This window comes from Falco biarmicus, chromosome 3, assembly GCF_023638135.1.
Source record: "Falco biarmicus isolate bFalBia1 chromosome 3, bFalBia1.pri, whole genome shotgun sequence".
Classification (NCBI taxonomy): Eukaryota; Metazoa; Chordata; class Aves; order Falconiformes; family Falconidae; genus Falco; species Falco biarmicus.
In genome coordinates, this window is record NC_079290.1 from 29212026 (window position 1) to 29234369 (window position 22344).

The following is a 22344-nucleotide window of genomic DNA, read 5'->3' on the forward strand; positions in this document are numbered from 1 at the left end:
AGCACAACATTAATACAGGTACTTTTGTTTACTCCCTTCTTTCACTGCTGCATTACTGAATATTTAAGCTTATCTCATAAAAAACTTTATTAATTGTATTTTTTACTTCAGTTCCTCTTGATTTATATATGTAAAGCTCTCCATACACCGGCTGTGCACACACTCTGATTATTCAATATGGCAAACCAAATGGAGCTTAATCAGCTCACCTCATCTATTTAACAGCTGCTTATAATTAAATACTAACACCAGCATTCATTCTGAAATCTCCCTATTTCTCTGAAAGGCCAGGTGAAACAAACAAGGTCTGCAGCTTGCTCTGAGGGTTAATAAAGCCAGGGTTATTTCAGAGAAGCAGTAAGAAGACCTTCCCAAGCCCTGGGGTAATAGAATAATCTCCTCTCTTGTATTTATTTTATATGCTGCAGTTTAGATAAAAACCAGTGGATATGCTCCCCAGTCTTTATAGCTATGCACACAGATACCTGGGGCAGTTTTTCATACAACAAAAGTACCCAAAATTAAAAGCACCAGCATGCAAATCTGTATTTAAGGACTGAACAAAATCATGTTTTTATTCTTTGTCCCCAAATACTTCCTCTGCCATAAGTGGATCAGTTTTCCACTGTGCTAATGACATGTTGTGTAATCAAACAGTAAAACACCCATGCTAACTAACAATCAGTATATGCACTTGTTATGCATGACACTTTGCCTGTATATGCTATACATCATACTCTTCAATGCAACCCTTTTTGTAGTTACATTTTCTAGGTTTTTTTCCCTTTGCTGGTTATACTCAATGCAGTATGGCACTACTAGAACCATGTGGGGTTTTCTCCTCTACATTTCAGCAGCAACAACTAAAGGAGCACAACATAAAATACTAGTGCAAAATGCTTTACCACTTAAATAGCAAATACACCCTCAGCCTTTGCAGGGCCTAGAAACAAGCAGTAAGAGGAAGATGCACAACCATCGTGAAAACCATGGATTATATGATTCAAGTGGTACAAGACAGTAGACAGTTGCTGACTTAACAAGGGCAGGAGGAAAGGTCCCCTACCTTCTCCAAGTAAATATACCCTGGTAAGACCCCTCATGCCATTTGTACAACCTCCTCCTCGGCATTTAATATCCAAACGACTGCTCTGATTTTAGACCAAGCCATCTCCCATACAACTTCATAGAAGCCTAATAAATTAATTACTCTTCCTTCACTCATTTTTGTATAAGCAATACATTTTCAAAAGTCACTTGCATAGGCATTGTGTTCCAAGATTCTTCCAGAGCACCCAGAAATTCTCCTGCAACTGTTTCTCTTGGTTTTACACACAAAAAGAAATGATATCGCTCAGTCTTAATGGAGGTGGCTAATTTGCAACCCTTCAGCTTTGTACAGCTCCAGTGCACCCCCCTGCCCTACTGCACAGTATGACCAGCAGCTCCACTGACATTGAGTTTGCAAAGTTTTCCGATAAACTCAGTTATTTCCCCCCATATACAAGGATTCAGAGTGCTGGGTGACAACTAACTCGGTCTTCCCCAAGCTGTAACTGCTGCCCCCCTTAGCTTTTTTGAGAGCATCAGTTACACAACTGTATATGTACTTTGCAGAATTATCTGACTTGGCCAACCCCGGCCTTTATCTCCAGTGATCTGGTAACAATGAACACTTCTGGATGATTTTTCTCACCCCTCCTGGAAAGCTTTTTTCATTCTTTCTGCAAGCAGGTTGCACTAAGCTTTTCTCTGTAGTTCAAATTCCTATTCCAGAACATCGTATCCAAAATTATTAGGATAAATTGCTCAAATAGCACTACTTCAGTACTGCACAATCATCTCCAGTAGTACAGCTTTAAACAACCCTTTTAATCCCGAGGCATAAGTTGAATTTGCTGTCAAATTATCCAATATAGCTTTCTTAATTCCCAGAAGTGACTGCAACTGACAGCAAAAGCATTTTTATGCTCTCAATCACTTCATGCTTTCTCTCCATGTAATTTTCACAGTCATAATGAAAAGGATAGCCATATCTCCTGTATTTAATTGCCTCAATTCCTTCAGCAAGTCTTTGAAAGCAAAGGCTTTTATTAACTCCCTCATCCTTTGTACAGAACCTGAGTTAATTTAAACATTAATATTTCTAGTTTAATTTATATTTTTAAAAATTGTCACTCACAGGTGCCATCTTACAGATCTAGAAAAGCAGAGCTACAGTCTGAGCATGCACGTTAGCAACTACCACTGACTGCACACACTCAATACAACTTTCCTGAGGCATTATGGGGGTGAGTGAAGTGTCCAGTAAATTTTCAGTTCTAAAATCTTAGCATTTCATATATATATATATATATATATTTATAAAAAAATATATCTCCATCCCTCTACAAAACAGGTAGATCATACAAACCAATTTTCTGCCTCTCAAAGTCCCTGCATGTGAGTCTGGCCAGCACTTCATTTGTCAGTGCCTCAGCTGTTACGGGCATCTCGTGTCACAACCTACCAAGTACTCTACTATCTAACCGGACTTTCCATAATATTGATGAGCTAAAATGTATGAAATCACTGTGACCTGTAACAAAGACAATAATTCTGTAGTATAGGTAACTATGCACAGCTCCTTTAAAATGTAATTAATATTCTAAGACAGAAGTCAGAAAATTAAACAAAAAGTCCTGGAAAAGGGCAGAAAACATAATATTCAATGAAAGTAACAAATATCAACATTTAAAAGCTACTTATGTGACACAACAGGTGCAACAGATTCTTGCTTTTTTAAAAAAACAGATGTGAATAATTCAGAGACTTGAATCATTAATTTCTTTTCAGTAACGTATTAGGTGCAGGAACTTAAGATAACTGTTATAAAAACATTGCCATAAACATTTCCAACATGATGCTCTCCAAGAAACATAAAGTACAGTTACTGAAAAAATAACCTAACAACTGCTGGAGTGCACAGTGCTTACAAATATTTACTTTGCATAAGAATCAAATGTTGCTTACATATGCACATAAAAATTACAAAGACTGTAATAAATTCACTGTTACTTTTCAGACTAATAACATTCAACAACCATTACACATGAAAAAAATTACAGGCAAAAAAAGCATGCACGCTTGTCAGTTTACTATTGTATTTCATAATATTGGGTTTTTTCCCTGTATTTGATTCCACTCTTCACATTGTAACAAGATAAACTTTTAAAAACCACAAAAGCATGATCATTAGAATGCACCATACTGACAGCAAAACCTAGATTCATGTGCATTTCACAAACTACATTATACTTATTTTAAACCAGATACACCTCATCCTTATCAATGTTGCTCAAAACAGACCGATGTTTTGCTTAAAGCCCAAAGAAACCATAAGAATGTCCGGTAAGAGTATTTACACCCACAAAATCAACAACTCTGTAAATATTAACTTTTTTTTCATTTAAATCCACCACGACACCAAGTTTGATGACAGCGAATGTGTGCTCTGTAGCATTTTAAAAATTACTTTTTTATTATTAACAAATTTTATGATAAAAAATTCTAAATATAAGTTATCCTGCAAATTTATATGAAACATTTTGAATTCAGTATGTCAACTTCCGTATATGAAGCTGAACTCAACAAATGAAGGGAAGAAAGAACTAAACTAGTATTTTCAACATGGATCCTGCCCGCCAAAGAAAGTTAACAAAAGTTTCTGTATAAATGAAAGGCAACCAAAGTCAATGAAACATTCCTTGTTGAAGAACACGTGCATCAAAACGCTGCTTTTAGGTTTTGTGTCTCACAGCGAGCTAGAGTTATAATGTCTGCAGTATGTGAAAAAGATACTTTGGCATTTGGTACATTTCATGTCAAGCCCCTCTTTTGAAAATTACATTGGATAGGAAAAATGTAACGCGATACCAGCTTAACAAGAGTTTTGCACTTACCAGAATTATGGCAGTAGTCCATATACTGTGGAATTTGAATTGTAAAGGCTACCAAATCTGGAGCTAAGAGAGATTCTGGCTTTCTGCTCTCATTGAGCCATTTACTGCTGTGTAAGTCTCTGGTGTCAGAAGGGCCTTGAATTAAAGGAATCAGCTTCTCTTTTCCACCATCACCTAAGATAAAGATTACACTCCTTACAGCTTTTACTGTAACAAGATAAATTTTCAACAGATAAACATTCACTAGTCCAAAGAGAACAGCTATTAACGTTGTAAGTACAGAATTCAAAGAGGAAACAGTAAGAGCCATCTCATGCAAACTATTAAACAACTTCCTTAATGTTATCTTGTAAATGTCGTTACATCCAGGAGGATTTCAAATAAAGTAATCAATTCTCTTTACAACAGTAATTTCCATCCCAACTTTAAAAAATTAGTGTATTTAAATTGAGTTCATGGTGATTTTTTAAAAATATTTTTATAACGTTGCTGATATTAGCTGCCTTCATATATGAAAAGATCACAGACATTGACTGGAAAAGTTCCTGTATGCTCTTCGAGAAAAAAATTTTTACAGAAATTTAAAAACTGTTTACCAAAGAGCCCTCAAAAACTTCACAAGCAAAATACATACTTATACCTTTATAGAAAATGACACTTTAAAAAATAAAAAGGAATACATGGAAATTACACTACAAATAAAGCAAAATGCAACTACTCTGTGTAATACAAAAATGCAGAGTTATTCCAGCCTCTTTGGTGCTTTTAGATTAATATTTGTCCCAGCAGAAAAAACCCCAGTATCTTTATTTTTTTGTTCAGTGTAAAAATTGACTATTCTGGGGCCAGACTGGATCATCCTGGCACACTTAACAATAATAATAAAATACCCCAAAACAGAATACAAAAAAACCTCTCTGATTCATAGGAACAATGAGTAAATTCTTGTTTCAGTAACTCTCCTTGTAAAAAGCAAGGCCAATTCTCCTATACAGGCAATAAAGTTTTACATGGTCCAGCTGCACATACCTGGGGCTTTGGCACAAATTTTTATTGATCCCACGGTCCCAGAGGCACATTTGACCAATGATGTGCCGCAGTACTTCAATTCAACATTCTGGATTGAGCCCTCAAGAGTTGGCAGGGGATTCTTAGATTTCACACCTAATAAAAGAAAACTGCAAATGTACTAGCTTGTTGAATTTAAATATTTTTATATTCCTTCACCAAGGCATTTAAACTTAATTATACTTTAATTATCTACCTTAGATGTTCTTATGGCATTTTTGTTGTGATTCACAGTTTTTAAATGGAAATGAGAGAATGCTGTATATGGGCATTTTAATACAAATATTTGTGCATAATACGTATATATATATATATAAAATACTGTGAGGAAAACACACAAGGCCACTTAGAAATTGGAATAATAAATATGGATATATACACTTACACACACTTTTGTTTTCACTTTATAAGTGCCACCTCGACTACCCTCTTTCATGTTTTTATTATGACGCTTTCGTTTCAGGATCTTAAAATGTCTGTTTTCAGCTTAGACAACAACATTTTACTCAGTAGCAACATAAAGCATTAAATCCATGCAGCTGAACGGCACAGAAGGCCAACAGCACACTTGCCATTTTTCAACGGAAACTGGAGTTCAAACCTTGCCTTAGGTCACAAGTGGAAATCAGTTTGGTGGTCTTTCCTCAGCCCCCATTTGTGCACACCAGAAAACTACCACACCGGTTGGAAGGAACCAGTGCTATTGGCAGTCACTTCTGAAGAGCTGCCTAGAACCGTGGTGGCAGGCAGCAGGGGATCTTACAAGTCAGGACTGAGATATGTTGGCAGAGTCCAAGGGCAGCCCCCAAAACAGCCCCAGAGCATGGGTGGAGGGAGCCAGCCCTCCTATTCTGCACAGCGCTGCCTAGCAGGAAAAAAATACATAAATTTACTTGCAAATTAGAAATAAATAGTTTCAACAACTGTAAGTAGTATGAAAGGAAAACCTAACAGAAGTTACCATTTTTTTAATGTTTTTTCCCCTCATGCAAAAGTCAGTTGGAATTTGTCAGCAAATATGACCAGCAGTTTGTTAGTTATGCAAACATTAGTATAATAATGGAACCGTTTTCTTGCATATGTAATTATATAGCATTTGTTCCGAAATCCATAATTATGCAAGGCAAGTATTATGGAATATCAGAAGAGAAAAAATTAAAAGCATTTTGATATGTATTTCAAGATACTTAAAGAAACTGAGTACCTTTTTTATAGAACTCAGTTTTTTGCACAATCACTTGAAGGCATAACGCAAAGAACAACCTTCAATATATTAACTAGTAAAAAAATATTCCTAAAAATTTACAGGAAACAGAAGATTTAGGATTAAAGCTAGTAGTTCTGCTTTGTTCTCTGTGCCTATTTGAGTTCCTAAACCCTGAAGTGTATTTGGTAGTGCATGTAGAATCATTTGGTAAGCAGACTTCCTGATATATATTTAAGTTTTGTTCTGGTAAGACAATAAAATAATTTTTCAATAAAAAGTACTTTCCAAGGTAGGAAGAGAGAAGCAGCATATGAAGGAACACATGGCATTCAGTAAACCAGACTGCCATGTGAAAACTAGGTTCCACATTCTGTCCATACTTACTCATCAAAATTCAACCTGTCTTCTGTGTTTAAGGTATACCCAGCCTTCGCCCAGTTTGTGACTCAGGCAGGCTTCAGGCTCAGAGAAAATGCGCACTGCCACCCTTTCCTGTGCCTGCTACTACAATACCCCATGAGTTCTCAGTCTGAAAGATCAACTACCAGTTTTAGTCTCTGTGAATACACCCTCGTTCTCAGTCTTGCCTGGGGTAAGCTGCTTTTAAAGCTGAAAATCCTCTTTGATCTAAGGCGTGGTATCAGGCACAACGCATGAATTTGTCAAAAGCAGATAGGGTATCTGTAGGTATTTCCTGGTCTTGGCTCTGCCTCTTTATACTTCCTATAAATTTGTGCTAATAGAGGCCATTGTATGGGGGAAACAAAAAAAAAACAAAAAAAAAGAGAGAGAGAGAGAGAAGGGGGGGGGGGGGGGGGGGGAACCCTGTCTTTTCCCCTGTCTTTTGCCTATTCCAAAACTAAGATTATAAAATACTGTCAGTAGCAGCCAAGATCACAGTCAAAGCAAAACAAATGTAAGTTCATAATCTGACCCTCATCTTTCAAGTCTTCTCAAAACTGGTAGCTTCTTGCCGTTTTCATATTTCAGCAACTCTCTTATGCCTCAAAATACAAGGTGTTATGTCCGATACATTTCTGTCACTTCACCATGTAAGATTAAGTACTTTTAAAGCTAAGTATTTTCCATATCCTGGAGTCCACCTTTAGATGCATTACCCTGGACAACCCCTCTGCATTAAGACTAGAAGGTCTGTTACATGTGTAACAAATACATTTTGTATTTGAAAACAAGGAACCAAGTTTCAAGTGATCATGCTCCCTCTTTGTTTCTGTTCAGTCCTACTCCCTCACCAAATAACTTCTGGACTCATTGAATTTCAGCAAGGTATGGCAGTGTTACCAAAGATATTTATTTCCTATATTCTTCATGAAAACGCATGGATATTTCTCCTGTTACCTGACCAGTCAGCATGTGTATGACAGTCAGCAAAGCACAGCTCAAACTAGCCAGTGCGCTGTTTTTCACCCAGCCAGAGTTAGGGATCGTGATGGCAATCTAGGAAAGCTGAATGCCTCTGCCTTGAAGAAACCTACAAACCCTCAATATGTTACCATATAAGTAACAATTATTTTTTAATGCATACAAAGTAGTAACTGATAGCAGTAATAAGCTATTTCTTTGTGGAACACCTGTTAGGGGGATATGATGAACGCTTTCTCAGTTGTTTTCAATTATTTGAAAAGAAAATAAAAAAGCATTAGGAAGACACAGCATAATCATGGCCCTCATTTTCTACGTTGGTTTTCTACATCCTGCTCTCAGTTTTAACACCTGATAAACACAGCACACCACAGTAATAAAGAAGAAGTTGCAAGAAATATTAATTCTGCTCAGGTATCACAGCTCTGGACCGAGGGATACACAGAAAACCCATTTATTAAATATTAAAATCCTATACAGCACATACAATAAAGAATAAGGAACTTAGGATGTCTAACTAGACTTTCACCATGAAGACGACAAACACCTGAACCTAAGGTGACTCCCCTTGCCTAGGTACAAGTCTCTTTGTCAAAGTGCAGAAAGTTTAGAGACTTTTGGTGAACCATGTATAACGAGTATGTTTAATATAGAGAAACAGCACATCTTCAGTCTCTGAACTTTTTTGGAAATTATGAACCATCCCTCATAAATTTGTCAAATTGACAAGCTGCTCTGTACAGAAGAAAGAAGCCTTGTTTCCTACGTAGACCTCTGACTATCTGCAGTTTCCATCCCTGTAATGTTAGTTCTTCCCAAATATTGTTCCTTATTATCTTTCATTATGATAATACCATTATAAAATCAAAGTCTCAACAGTTGTACACATAGTGAAAACACACCTTACATAGTTAATATCAGCAAACAAATGTTTAAGCAAGTGAAGACTAAGGCTTCCTTCCCTCCCCTCAATGTTTATAAACTTTTCAAAGTTGGGTCTTCTTCAGGAATTAATTGATCAGGAAGATGTTAAAACCCCTAGAAATGTTCCATGCCTCCAAATACTACCACAAATTCAATATTATTCAATATATATAGTATAATAGTGTTGTTCAGGCAAACATTTCAGGAGATTTTAGTTAAGACACTGAGTTTGAACTCAAAGAAGAACCAGGGAAACCAAATCTATCGTTTCCAACAGCAACATTATCCAAATTCAAAGTCCTGTGAAAGAAGCATGAGAAAGCCTTATTTCCAAGGTGGATGACAACAAAATAGAATTTTTGCTGTACTCGTTCTTCTGGAATCACACTTTCAAAAGCAACACTGATTTACTTGACTTTGTTGCTCAGTGTAGTCAAAACTGGAGAAGAGAGCAACAACGGTAGTTTTTCCATACACCTCATATTTCCTTTAGCTAATTTATTATTTTTGTCAGGAACATAGTAATTAAAGACTTTATGGAGACAGATACATATACCTGTCTCCACCAAATATAAGCTACAGCTGCTTCCAGATAAAAATGACAATTTCTTAGTTGCGTGATTTTCATACTGGAAACATCTCGCTCTATTTGCAGTAAGAATCAAGTGTTTCCTTCCTGATATGTAACCACATTTATAGCTGGTTATCAGTCTAGTTCAGTTGAGACTATCACATAAATACAACATATCACCAAAGACCTAAAAAGCTGTTGTTTCCATACTGCAGAACCCAAAAGTAGGCATAAAGATTTTCAAACTTAAATTCTACTATGCCTTGACAAATTTACACCTTGTGCACACTAGCTTACTTTAATTTTAACTCCAAGTGCAAAGAGCCATTCTGTTCTACAAACATGCACAGAAGTATCACACCATTGACAAAGGTTCTCCCACACTTTAAAGCAGGCATTCACATCCTCCCCCCAACTTTTCTGGTCATGGCTTTGGTCCTCTCCATGTACATAACCCACCTACACAGCTTGCCCCAAGTCCCTGCATTCAGTGATGTTCTATGTGCAACCAGAAGGGAATTAACCTCCTATCTAAGGCCTGAAGACAGGTCAAAATTGTGTTTCTATAGATCAGTCCAGCATTTCTGCTTACAAGTCTATTAATGCTAAGCAATCATTGAATTCAAGGCGTGTTTAAAAAAAGTGACCCAATTAGTCATTGTACTAGTGGCCAATACATCTTTTATTAATTTGCTCATAATAAAGTAAATTTGCATTGATTAATGGAAAAACCAGCAGACAAAAATCTAAACTTATCAATAGAAAAGACAGGAAACCAGCAAAAGAGGTGTGGTACTGATTCTGAGGACAAGAGTCAGGACTGTGTGCCGCCAAACCCCTGAAATATAATAAATAATCCTTTAGAAAGATCAGAAAAGAGAGAACTGCAAAATATGAAATAGGAAATGAATAAGGCATGACTAAAACTTCTAGAAGCAGCTCCACATGAATTCTCCCCATATTTAGGTTATGGCCTTAGAAGGAAAAATTTCAGTATTTAAAGCATGAAGTACCAATAAACTATGGTTTGGCAACATGGTATAGTAAAAGACTGTCACATACATGTCAAAATGATTTCAAACTCAGTAAAAAGATCAATCCATGAATAAAAGCAAGAAGCTATTATCCAAATGAAGTAACATTTAGGCCTCAGTCTTACTGGAATCAAGAAAAAAAATCCAATTATTTTCACAGAAACATATATTTAAGTTTTACATAACTAACACAGAAAAGCTAGTAAGAAAATCTAAGCATAAGAGAAATGTCATTTCTTTCACGAGAGAGATTCATTTGCATTTGATCCCTGCTTAAGGAGTGCCCTCAGTGAAAAATTTGGAAAGTCTCTACTGGACTTGGTTAGAGAGATGACACTTCTGAGGAACTTGAAGATAAAACCAAACTTAATTCCTTCCTCCTTGCAGTCTGAACATAATAGAAGCCATAAAGAGCAGCTCTAACTGGCATCAGTCCTACTTCTCACATTCAAATCACTGGGGGAACATGAGCTTTCACGTTCTTTATTGCAGTAAAACAGCAGCAGCATAGGAACTTCAACATGTCTTTGAATCACTGTGCTTCCTCACACACAGCACTTGAAGGGAAAACACTAGGGTTTTATGTTGGGGATTTTTTTTCCCCTCTTTTTTTTGGTGTGTGAGTGTTTGTTGTTGTGTTGTGGTTTGGGGGGGGGGGGTAGTGGTATTTTTTTTTTGTTTTAAATTGGAAAAATGGAGGTTTTTTTTCAAACGTAGAAGCCAGGTTATAAATACTTCCTCAGTTTTTTCTGTAGTCAAACTAAATCTTTGTGATGGAGCTCCACAAACATCTTTACTGTGTTCACAATTACACATTTTTAATCTGTCACTATATTTTGCAGCCCCAACATAGACGCTCACAGGCTACTGTTTTCTTTCATCTTCAAAACAGTAATTCAGGCAGCTTATTTTAAGCAGGAGTCAAGGGACATGTCTAATTCTTTTTTTTCCTAACTCAGCTTTATTTACCATTACTATTGCTATTCTGATTATCATAATTATTTTCTTGTAACTGTGTCAAGCAGTTTTCAGTCTACATACCACTATTCAAAGAAACGGTTATTTCATCCCCACGCACTCCCAAGACCTAACAGGGATGTAACAACAGGATTATGGTTGACTTGTTTTGCCTGTAATGTAAATTGGACAGATTTTCTTCTGTCTTAAGCTTCTTGTGACAGAGTTCCACGCCTAAATGAAACCTGTCCTAAAAAATAATTCTGCTTTCATTTTCTCTTCAACTATGGTACTCAAAGAAAAGTAAATGCATGGAAAAGTGAAAGCAGTTATTGAGAGACTGAAATACTCTCTGAAGAAGGTCAAGCTGCTTTTTTCTTGGGCAACAATGCAAAATATTTACCAATGTATCTACTGATCTCGCCATCAAAACATAAGCTGCAAAAGCCGCATGCATGCACACACATTACACAAATTAAACTCGTCACATACTTCCAGTATTTTCACAAGCAGACTTCAGGGCCAAGCACACAGCTAGTCATACACTGGTCTCCACCTTCAAGATTAATATTAAAATCTCAGTAACTAACCACTTTAATCCTTAAACTGCCTGTAAACTAATTAAGGCTTCTCCATTTCCTAAACACTAAAACAGGCATAGGACTGTCATTTAATAATGAAGATTTACAGATTGCAAAAAAAAATTCCCAGCTTGCTAAAGAACAATACCCTTTCACCTACAGGGAGAGGCACTTAAATCTGGCAAATCCCTGTTGCTACATTCCCGTTCTGACACTCCACTCAAAGGCCTTCACACAGGTCCCCATCTGCCTTAATCCACCAACTTCTTGATTTTTCTAAAATCCTACTTCAAATGGAAAGTTAAGCTGTGATTCAAAGACTGAAAATTAATATAGAAGAAATCATGGAACACTTGGAATAGTATGTTTAAGTCATTCTAGGTCAGAAGCACCTCTGAATAACTCTTCATGAGAATCCGTTTTAAGTGATTATCCAATCAGGTAAAATAATACTTTGAATGCTCACAGAAGAACTAAACAGCTACTGGTGAAAAAAAAACCACTTTTCTGAAAATACACCAGAGTTAGGAAATGTTTCCGAACTCTACCCACTGTACTCAGGCCGGCCAGCAAACATTCACAGACTTACTACCCACAACCTATCAAAAGGACAAGGACCATCGTGAAACACTCTCAGTGTAGGGTACAGAAAGACAATCCATGCATAGCCTGACTGCTGCTCCTTTTGATCTGAACAGCCAACAGTTAGAGAAGGAATACCACCTTTCATCTTTAAACATACACAGTATTGCAAATAGCTCTACAACCTTGCTGTGAGAAGTGTAGTTTTGGGCAAATTATTATTATTAACCTCACTATTGCTAACACTCGGGCTATTCAGGCATCGCCAACTATAAACATATTTAATTGAACCTATTATTTTAGATTTGGCAACATGACACTGGTCAGGACACAAGATTAAAGTGGCTTTTGTGGCACTGTTCCTGCTGCTGTACCTGAGGTTCAAAAAGAAGAAAAGGATTGATTTTCCTTTCTGCACAATTCAACAGCTGCATTTCCGATAAAGTTGTAGCATTTGAGACAAATGCTAGAAGCCCAAGTCAATGCATTAAAGTAACTTCTGTATTCCAATAAAACACAGAAACGCTAGCAGAATCTGAATTTCTAACTCCTAAAGCATATCCTATCAATTCTCATATCTATACACTGTCAGTAGATAAATGCTGCAAGTGACATGGATGTCAATGCTTCCAGAATACAGATAAATAAGAACTTGAGAAACTTTCACAATAGAGTATTTGAAGCAAGATCCTGAAAAAGACAGACAGATGCACAGAGGAAAGAGCTTACAGTTTCCACCACTAGTAACACACCCTTTGGGTGGAAGCATGCACAAGCAATGGGTTGCTTCCATCTTAGAGATGTAAGCCTTCTATCCCTTTCAAATACAGTAGTTTTGCTATATCTGAGGTGAAGTTCAATAGCTCATACAAAATGTCACTACATAAAGTATATTAAAACACTTTCCCTCATTAATATATGCTAATACGATTACAAAAAAAACCCAAAGTGCATTTTCTATGCTGAGTTTCTATTAACTCTAGTTCAAGGTCAATAACTTATCTTCAAAAACAGTAAGCATAAGTTGCAATATATCTTAGGCTCTGGAATAAAGCCTACATTTTACAACTCTTCCTTTATTAAAAAGGTGCATAGCAACTAGAGAAAAAGGACATCTACAGCCTTCCAGGACAGCAAAATGTGGGATGAAAGAACGAAGTCTTAGATTAACCAGAGCTCATCTGAGATCTCATCACCATCTGTTTCACCTGTGGAGCTCATTTCTCTAAAACACATCTATTTAAATAAGTTATTTAGCAACTGTGAAACTAATAAAGACTGGTTTCCTATGAGTCTGTATTCCTCTGCCCTTAAAAAGCTTCATTCACCAGAGCAGACACAAACCTTAAAGTGCTATGTAACACACCTACTACACAAGACAAGAAACTCTGGCTCTTGCCTGGACCTACACATGATTGTGCGCTTCCCTGTAACACAGACGGCACCTGGTCACCTGCTTGCTGTCAGACAGAATATCTAACAACCGATATCTGTCACAAGCTCAATTTGAGATAATTGCATATAGGACAGAACAGTTATGGGCAAGTAGAAAGGTCAACAAAACGAGGATTCTAGAGGATGGACACAGTAATTCTTTTAAAAGTAAGGAAATCGCAAACACCTATAAACATTTGAAAAAATGGTGTGTTCAGTAACAGCATTATCAAAAAAAAAAAAAATCCCACAAAAAAACCCAGCTAACATCTAAGGTGCAACCATTAACAGTTTGGTTTCCTGAGTTAGTGGGGATAGTGTAGGAAGCAAAAATAAAAATCTTTCAGTTGCGAGGTGAAGGCGGGCAGCAATTGTGTGGTTAAAAGATTGACAACAGAGATTGCTGTTGGGGACACTAACTGTCAAGGATTAGGAAATGGCAAGAACACAGTAATTCAGACAGGGTGGGCAAGTAAAACTCAATAGAGATTACATTGAAAAAGATTAAAATACAGTATAACAGTATTACCTTGCACAGCCTCCCCATGATTTCCCTCCTCAGAGACCACAGGCTGCTTTAAACAACACAAAGATCTGAGGCTACCCTTTCACATGTAGTTTACCATGTGCATAATTACAAGATTTCAGTTTCTTTAAAGATGAGTTTTGTTTCTATCTGGAGTATCATTCTTACTCAGATTTTTTTATTGCACTGCATTTCTTTATGGTATCACTGTGCTCCTCCCAGCAATTTAAATACACATTGTTTAGGATATAAACTTAAAAGCACAGTCCTCTAAATTTAACAAAAATGTTTATATTTTAAATGTTCTATGCAACTACTGAGGACTTAAAGGAGAAACACTACATTTAATGTCTGGAATGGCAGTTTCTTACACCAGGAGGATATTAACTTTAATCCTTGAAATCATTAAAGAAACGTTTGTAGAAATATTTTTAGCCTCTTTATCTGGTCAAAGTACTGGAAGTTTAGTCGTGTCTGTACAAACCAATCATTTCACCAGCAGTTTTATATTTCTTTAAAGCCTCATATAAAAAGCACCTGCTTAAAGTGAGTAATGGAGTTTTATATTCATTGCACTTAGGAACAGCGTATGTAACCTATTCCGTTTTCCTCCCTTGTGGAATATATTTCAGCTTATATTGCACAGCACATTACCGATGTGTATAAAGACTCTCTGATCAGCAATTTGGACTGCAGACAGCAACCTGCATGAGTATACTTTTTTCCCCTCCTTAAATACAGTATCCACTTGATTCACCAACACAAATTAAAACCATCCTTTAAAGATGATGATCTCACCCTCACAGCAAATATATGAAGCCCATACAGGCTAACACCATAACAGTGTCAGGCTACAATCTACTGCATATACCCTACACAAGTAACAAGCAATACACAAGCTGTTGGCATAACCAAAAAAAAAAAAAAAAAAAAAAAGACGCTTATATATAATCTTCTTTGGCCAAAGAATAGAAAAACTCCACCAGTGTGATTAATTTCTGAGAGATTAAAAATCTTACTGTCTATTAAGATACAAAAGTGAAGAAAATCCAAATGCAAGGGAAGTCCTGTAACACAGCATACACTAAGGACACACAATTTAACCTTGGATTTTTTTATTGGAATCAGCATTTTGTCAAGGAAAAAAAAAAAAGGCACAAAAAAGGGTACTTCCATGCAACGGCTTATTATAGCACATGCTTGTGACATACTTTATAATTCAAAAATGTACGGAATTCTTCAACTCAACCTTAGCATAAGGTGTCCCTGCAGAATTATTTAGTACTGCATTTTGATAGAAGTCTAAACTTGTAATAACCTAACAATAACGTTCTTCAATTACCACAACATTCATATTGGACTCAAGGATGTAATACAGGCATAACCACGTAACAAAAACAACATACTATTTTCAGTAAGCTCCTGTTCTTAATTTAAGAAAACAACAGTGAATTTTGATAGGACAAGTTAAATAATTTTTGCAAAGACTTCTGCACGATTAACCAGAATCATACAATTGCATTCATGAATTCATTGTAATATGTATTACTATATTATGCACAGAAAGCACATTGATTTCAACATATTACAGTGTCCTTGGCAGACTGATATATTCTCTATGCACAGAATTGTATCTTCACAAAGCCAGATGCTACCTTAGATAGTTACTCTTTGCATCCTCTTCCATCTGCATATCTGTACATTGATAGTTTTAAAATTTGCCAGAATAACTTAAACTAAGCATAGAATTACCTATCAATATTACTGCACACAAGTACTTATTCACTGCACTAAACAGGAAGAAGGGCTATATTACATTAGCTTGATTAGTACCTCATGGAACACTGCAGAAAGTTTTGAGGTCAAGGCAAGTTTACAGAGCCCATGAGAAGTGGAAGGAATAAATATTCTATAGTCACACATTTTAAGTAGTCTTATCTGTGATTGGAGAAGTGGGTAGTACATGTTTTCTAACTTACTGTAACTAGGTTAGCACTACAGTAAGTTAAAATTTTAACTCTGATATACTTAGTACAGTAAATCTTGATAAATCCACCCAGTATTAAAATACCTGAGGATGAGAAGACTTCAAATTTAAAATTAAATCCTCATAAAACTTCACAGTCTCTTGGAATCATATCCAAAGGAGAATTTGAAAAGAAAAGTCAACTTTTTAATACAAAGGAACATTACTATGATCTTATTCTTTTTACAATGTTGTTTCTTTTGCCAATTAGACGTCCTTACCATAATTTCAAATATGTACTGAATACCCTTATAGGCATTATAGCTTGGCTTAGTTTCTAAAAAGGAGGCCTATATGAATGCCAGTTGTATGCTTTTCAACAGAAGGATGTAAACTTATTTAGCGACCCGTTTTTCTCTTTCATCTTATCTCTAGTTTCTGTGTAGATTTATAATGCTCATTGTTTCCAATTTTAACAAATCACCTAATGGCAGAAAGGAAAATATGTTAACCTTGGAATTATTTGCAGTTGTAGAAATCCCTTTTGTCTGGCTCATGCAAGGCCTGCAATCTGTTTTAAACACAGATTGTCTGTCTTTTGTCTGACAGCCACCAAGCTGCACAAATTACTTTCTGCCTGTTCACCTGTTTGCAGCTGTGTCTGTAAGCTAAGGATTCTGTAGTTTGACTTGAGCAACCACTCCAGGATTGATGACATGTGCTGCTGATAAACTGAGCAATTTGAAGAAATTACTGGCTAAACTTATTGAAAGACATCTGTGCATGAGCTGAGAACTAGAAGCCTTCAATTGTGTGTTTGCAACCTGCAGTGGCGGCAATCTGTTTGAAGTGATAGCCTTCTGTAAGAGAGCTGGCCCCGACACAAAATACGAAACCATCTTTGCAACATATTTCCTCACACACCAATAGAATTTTGCTCTTTTGGTCTTAAATACACTTCCTAAATAGAGGACATAACAATTAAGACTTCCTAAACTCATCTAGCAGAGAGAACTTCTTTTGAAGTGTTTCCATTCTTTACTCAGACTTGGCATTCTGCATCGTTCCCCAGCCTTCTCTGCTACACAGAGTAGTTCTCAGCAGTTAATGGTAGCCCCAGCATCACACAGGCACACTTAGTTCTTTATGTTAGCCAAGATGACATGCCTTTGCAGTATTATGGGGCTACAGCTCACCTCCTTCTCCTGCTTGCAGTATGCCATTACCTCTTTGACTAACTAATATCAACACCTGAAATTTCTGTTCTAAATTTTAGTAATCAAATTGTATTTCTAAACCTTGTGAACCTGGATAATTTCTGAGCTTCTTGGGGATATTGGCAGACATTAATTTTAAGGTCAGGAAGCCCAAGACTGCTATCTCAGGGTGAACATGTGCGTGCACATGTATGTACGTATGAAATTCTTTTGGTTTAGAAAAGCTCCACCAGACTGCTGAGCTGCGTGTGATGGCTAGTCATTTCTGTGTGTAAAAAGCTGTACATTACATTTACCAAAATAAATTCTTAAGTCCTTTGGGACACATTCTATAGCAATATACTTCAAGGTTGCTCCCATTTCCTTTGTTCTTACACATTTAGCATAGATGTGTTTCAAGTGCAGATTGCCACAGAGTTAGCCACAGCAACATTCTATATATCTTCAATGTTTTATTAGTTCAAACAACAAATTAAAAACCTAACTAAAATTGCTTGATACAGTAATGAGGGAAAAAAAACAAAAAAGTAACTGAATGAAAGTGTGTTAAGCCTAAAAATATAACTAGGTGCTTAAGGAACTTTCAAAGTGTGCAGTCAGAAGCACAGAAACTGTCCACTTCCACATCTGCACATGAACCCCTCCCCCCTCAAATGGTCTTTTTATGCATTTATAAAGGATTAAGTACGCAGTACTTTAGTATACACAGTGAACCATCAAACCAAACTATTCATTTCACCTTGTCTTTGCAACTTGTTTATACTAAGTCAAGATACTGACTGAAATGATCAATCTAGATTTACATGTGTGCTATTTGTTAGTTTTAGCAAATGAAATTAGTGCTCCCACTATAATTTCCTAAGTATTTGAAGGTAAGTATTACCTTTAGAAGTATCTTCACAAACAAGGTCTACTAACAATAACACAGTTTTCAAAATACGTATTATATTTGATGAAAAATTATCACTGTGCTTAAACACATTTGAAAATAGGAAAGCAAAGCTTTCAGGTTAAGTAGCCATATAAATTGGGCTTTCACATTTCAGAACCCATAAACTGGATTCAACACAGAGCTGAAGTGACCTCCTGGAAAAAAAGGATATATAGTATAGTGTATGTGCATACAATAAATCAAGTCTTGATTATGTGCAGCTAATAACTCTACATCACTAATAATAAACCCCTTAAGATACTGTGCTATAGCAGATATCTAAGTAAATACAGTACATTTTTATCTTTACCCTCTATGCATATTGTGAGTTCAAGCATTTTTAATGTCAGCTTTTATTTTAGAAGAGCTAAGTCGTGAGAACATTCTTATGTACCACTTCATAACTCTGACACCAAGTATGTATAAAAAGATTAGCCTTTATTTGGTATAAAAATCAGTTGGCAGTTTTACATCTGTGCAATGCAACATAAATACCCCAGCTGGCATCTCAAGCTCACACACATATGGACTTCAAAACAGAAACTTCCTTATTTGCAGCACTGCCAGGGTAATTTTGTATACTCTGCATACTACAGCTATTTGTCAGGCCTCTGCAGGTGTGCACTGCACATAAACACACAGCTGTAGTCTAGCAAGCCAAGTGTTCCATCAAACACATAAAGGGAGACCTCAGCAGCTGGATTAGTCATCCCTGCAACAGGTCCAGGGAGAACAATATGGGTTAGTATTTTTGGAAAAGCATGGATGGTAAATTTATGATTATGCTGGCCTTACCAAATAACTGCTGGATTGTGTCATTTTTATGCAATGTCTACTTATTAAAGTTTTTGTTAGAATGGCTGGAACAGACTGAATATTTTTTAGTTTTTAATATAAACAATAAGGTAGTTTATGTATAAAATAGTTTATTAAGTGCAAAACGTTAAAAGGTTTTCATGCTAGTGGTTTGTTTTTGACAGATGTTACAATTATTTGCATTGGCTTTAACAGACAAATCACTGGAATCAATTATAGTTAGTATATCATAAAAATTCTTACTAGTTATATATTATACTTTGTCACATTTACTATAACTACATAGCATTTTTCTATCTCTATGTTCTTTCCGCTGACTGCTCAGATCACAGGTGAATTTCTAAACGACTTGATAAAAAGAAGTACAGAATAAACACTTTACTGTACTTAATTTGCTTGCTTGTTTAAGTATGATTTCAATGTTTAAACAAAAACAACAAAAAACAAAAATTACTCTCAGAACTGTCTGGAAGACATGAGCATCCACGGAATTTCATGGTGGTCATACAGATGTTAAAAATATTTTAATCAACCAGAAAAAGCAGTAAGACTAATTTTATGCAAGTTTCCTTTAAGAAACTTCATATGTCAAAAGCAAGAATAAAATGAATCAGTAAGAAAACGAATAAAACCTTTAAAACAATCTGTCACCTATTTATCCACAACGTTCAGTGTACAGTATGTATTTTGGCATTTAAAAATTGCCTCAGAAAAGATGAGAAACTATGAACACTATGAGGACAATTCCTAGATTCATTTCATACAGTAAACTTTGAGTTCAAGTAATAAGCAGGCACTTGTGCTTGCTTCTTTTCAGTGTTTGATTAGAACAGGGGCCCTAAAACTACAGCCCGCAGGCCAGATAGGGCCCCCCAGGGTCCTCAATCTGGCCCCCGGTATTTACAGACCCCCCCGCCCCCCCGCCGGGGGTTGGGGGGGGGGGAACCAAGCAGCCGCAGATGACTGCCTGCCACTTCATCCACACACCGGCCCCTGTTTAAAAAGTTTGAGGACCCCTGGTTTAGAAGCACAAAAATTTACCAGATTTTACCCATAACTCTCTTTTCTGACAATAACATATTTACTCACTCAGCTCTTTCAAATTTCATGTGCTGGGAGGGAGGAAGATGTCAATTCACCACATCAGTAGGGTGGACGTTGACTGGCACCGAGAACATTACCACATTTTCCCTTGCATACAGCAGTACTTGCCAGCACCTGGGAACACTGTGAGCAGGAATCCATCCCAACTGCCCTTTCTCCATTAAATTAATTGCATGATTTGAAGAAAGAAGAGAAGGGGCTTCCTAAAGGTCACTTTCTTAAACATGCCCTAATAACACTTCAAGACCATGTATCTGTCAGCCACCAAGAATATCACTATCAGTGGCTCAGTAATGTACATAAAGGTTATGTTAACATTATGGTAACGTAAGATCTCATCATTAGAATGAACTACTGATAGGTAACTAACAATCACATAGTGATTGCATGATGTGGTATAATAGGTAGCTGTTGATTTAAGCCCAGCAGTTTGTACTACATGATGAAAAGGCACCACAGACAAGAGAGATGAACAACACTCAGCCATGCTCTGTATGAGCACCACTAAAACATGTCGTAACAAAATCATAAAGAAACATTTCAAAAACAAACAAGTGGACATTTAGAATATAGGGAAAATGGAAATAGCAAAGTTAATTATTCCTTTTATGCAAACAGCTCTGTCTTTCTAAATCAAAAAAGAAAAATCTGTAATTCCAGGGATACATACTTAGCACCCATCCTGGGTCTACAGTGTACAAAAGAAACATGTATAAATCTTGAACTATGGAGTTACTCTTTTCTGGTAAACTGAAGACAGAGTCCATATTAAAGATACAAGAATAAATGAAATACGGCAGAACCTACTGATGGTTTTAGGGCAAAGTTATCTAAGTTTAATTTCATATTATACCAGTGACAAACAAACCATATTTAAAAGAAAAAAATAACTGTTTAATTAAAATTATCTTCCATCATGTAAGAGCTCCTGAGTAATCAGCAAGCCCTACTTCAGAAAAACATTAAAACATTTTTCTTGAAAAACAACTAAAGGTGATCACAACATAGTAGAGTGCAAAATAATCTCATATCACACAAAGTCAAACTGTGCCTTTCCAAACTAACTAGCCCTCTTTGCAAAAATCTGAATTTTCAGAAAATCTTTAAGGAACAGTTTCTGTGAATATTACCAAAAATTTTATAAGAGGAAACAGTGGACAGAAGTGTTAATCAATATTATGCAGCTAACTGTAAGAGAACAGAAATCAGAGGCGGGGGGGCAGGGAAGAGAGAGCGAGGAGAATGGGGACAGGCATTAGTTTTCCCTGGGCGTTACAATGATACAACAGGTTACACGGGGATCTGTCCGTCAGAAACTTGTGTTCTAATGCTGGTTTTGTTAGGTATTTCCTGCCCAACATCAGGAAAAACATTCAGCTTCTGGGCATTAATTTCTCTCTAGAGAAAGACAAGGTCTTACAGAGGCATTTACTCCTTAGATAGGGAAGGATTCATGTTTTGTAACAGTTTTATTAATATTATATAAATTAATCACTACACAGCACAGAATTATTACAGTGTTACTGCTATATATGTAGAAATAAAAAAAGTTTTCTGCTTGTATACAGAAATAATTTTAACTTGATGTTACAGAAAAGTTATGTGGATTAACTGAAAGTCACAACAATTGCAGTGTTATACAGCAGTCCCACTGCTGTCAAGTCACTCACATTCAACTTTTCCATAAAGAAAGTTTCAAAATCACCTATGAAAATGACCGACCCAATCATACCTTCTAAGAGTATCATTACATTTTGGTATTAGAAAGAAATGGTGTTCCAGTGTCCATTACTGGGGGTGGAGGGTGGAATGTGCTAGTAAGTGACAAAAGACAAGGAAGGAGAGGCCTGAACACTCTCATAGTAGGAGGGCTCCACAAAAGGAAAAGTTCTACAGAAGCCAGCAGAACATCAGAACCTACTTCCCTGAGCAGACTAAATATGGAGCTTGGCTTGGCCTTATTGTAGGTACGGATCTTAGTATGGCCTGAGCTCTTCAAGACAACCCTTTCCAATTAGGAAAAAAAAAAATTAAAAAAAAAATCTAGGCACATTATGTTGCAAGTTTCCCCTAGCCTGCTCCCATATCCTGACTAACTGCAT

General features: G+C 36.4%; 1 protein-coding gene across 8 annotated transcripts in view; it reads right to left on the reverse strand.

Moving 5' to 3' along the window:
- The window catches only part of VPS13B (vacuolar protein sorting 13 homolog B), a 477114-nt gene that overhangs the window by 321320 nt on the left and 133450 nt on the right, over window positions 1–22344 (reverse strand). For all 8 annotated transcript variants that reach the window (XR_008820995.1, XM_056333224.1, XM_056333225.1 and 5 more), the window contains 2 exons: window positions 4971–5105; window positions 3942–4115 (listed from right to left, as the gene is read on the reverse strand). Coding sequence is in view for 7 of the 8 variants with exons in the window: in XM_056333224.1 (XP_056189199.1) it covers window positions 3942–4115; window positions 4971–5105 (309 nt within the window). In the remaining variant the exon portion in view is untranslated. The remainder of the gene's footprint in view (window positions 1–3941; window positions 4116–4970; window positions 5106–22344) is intronic.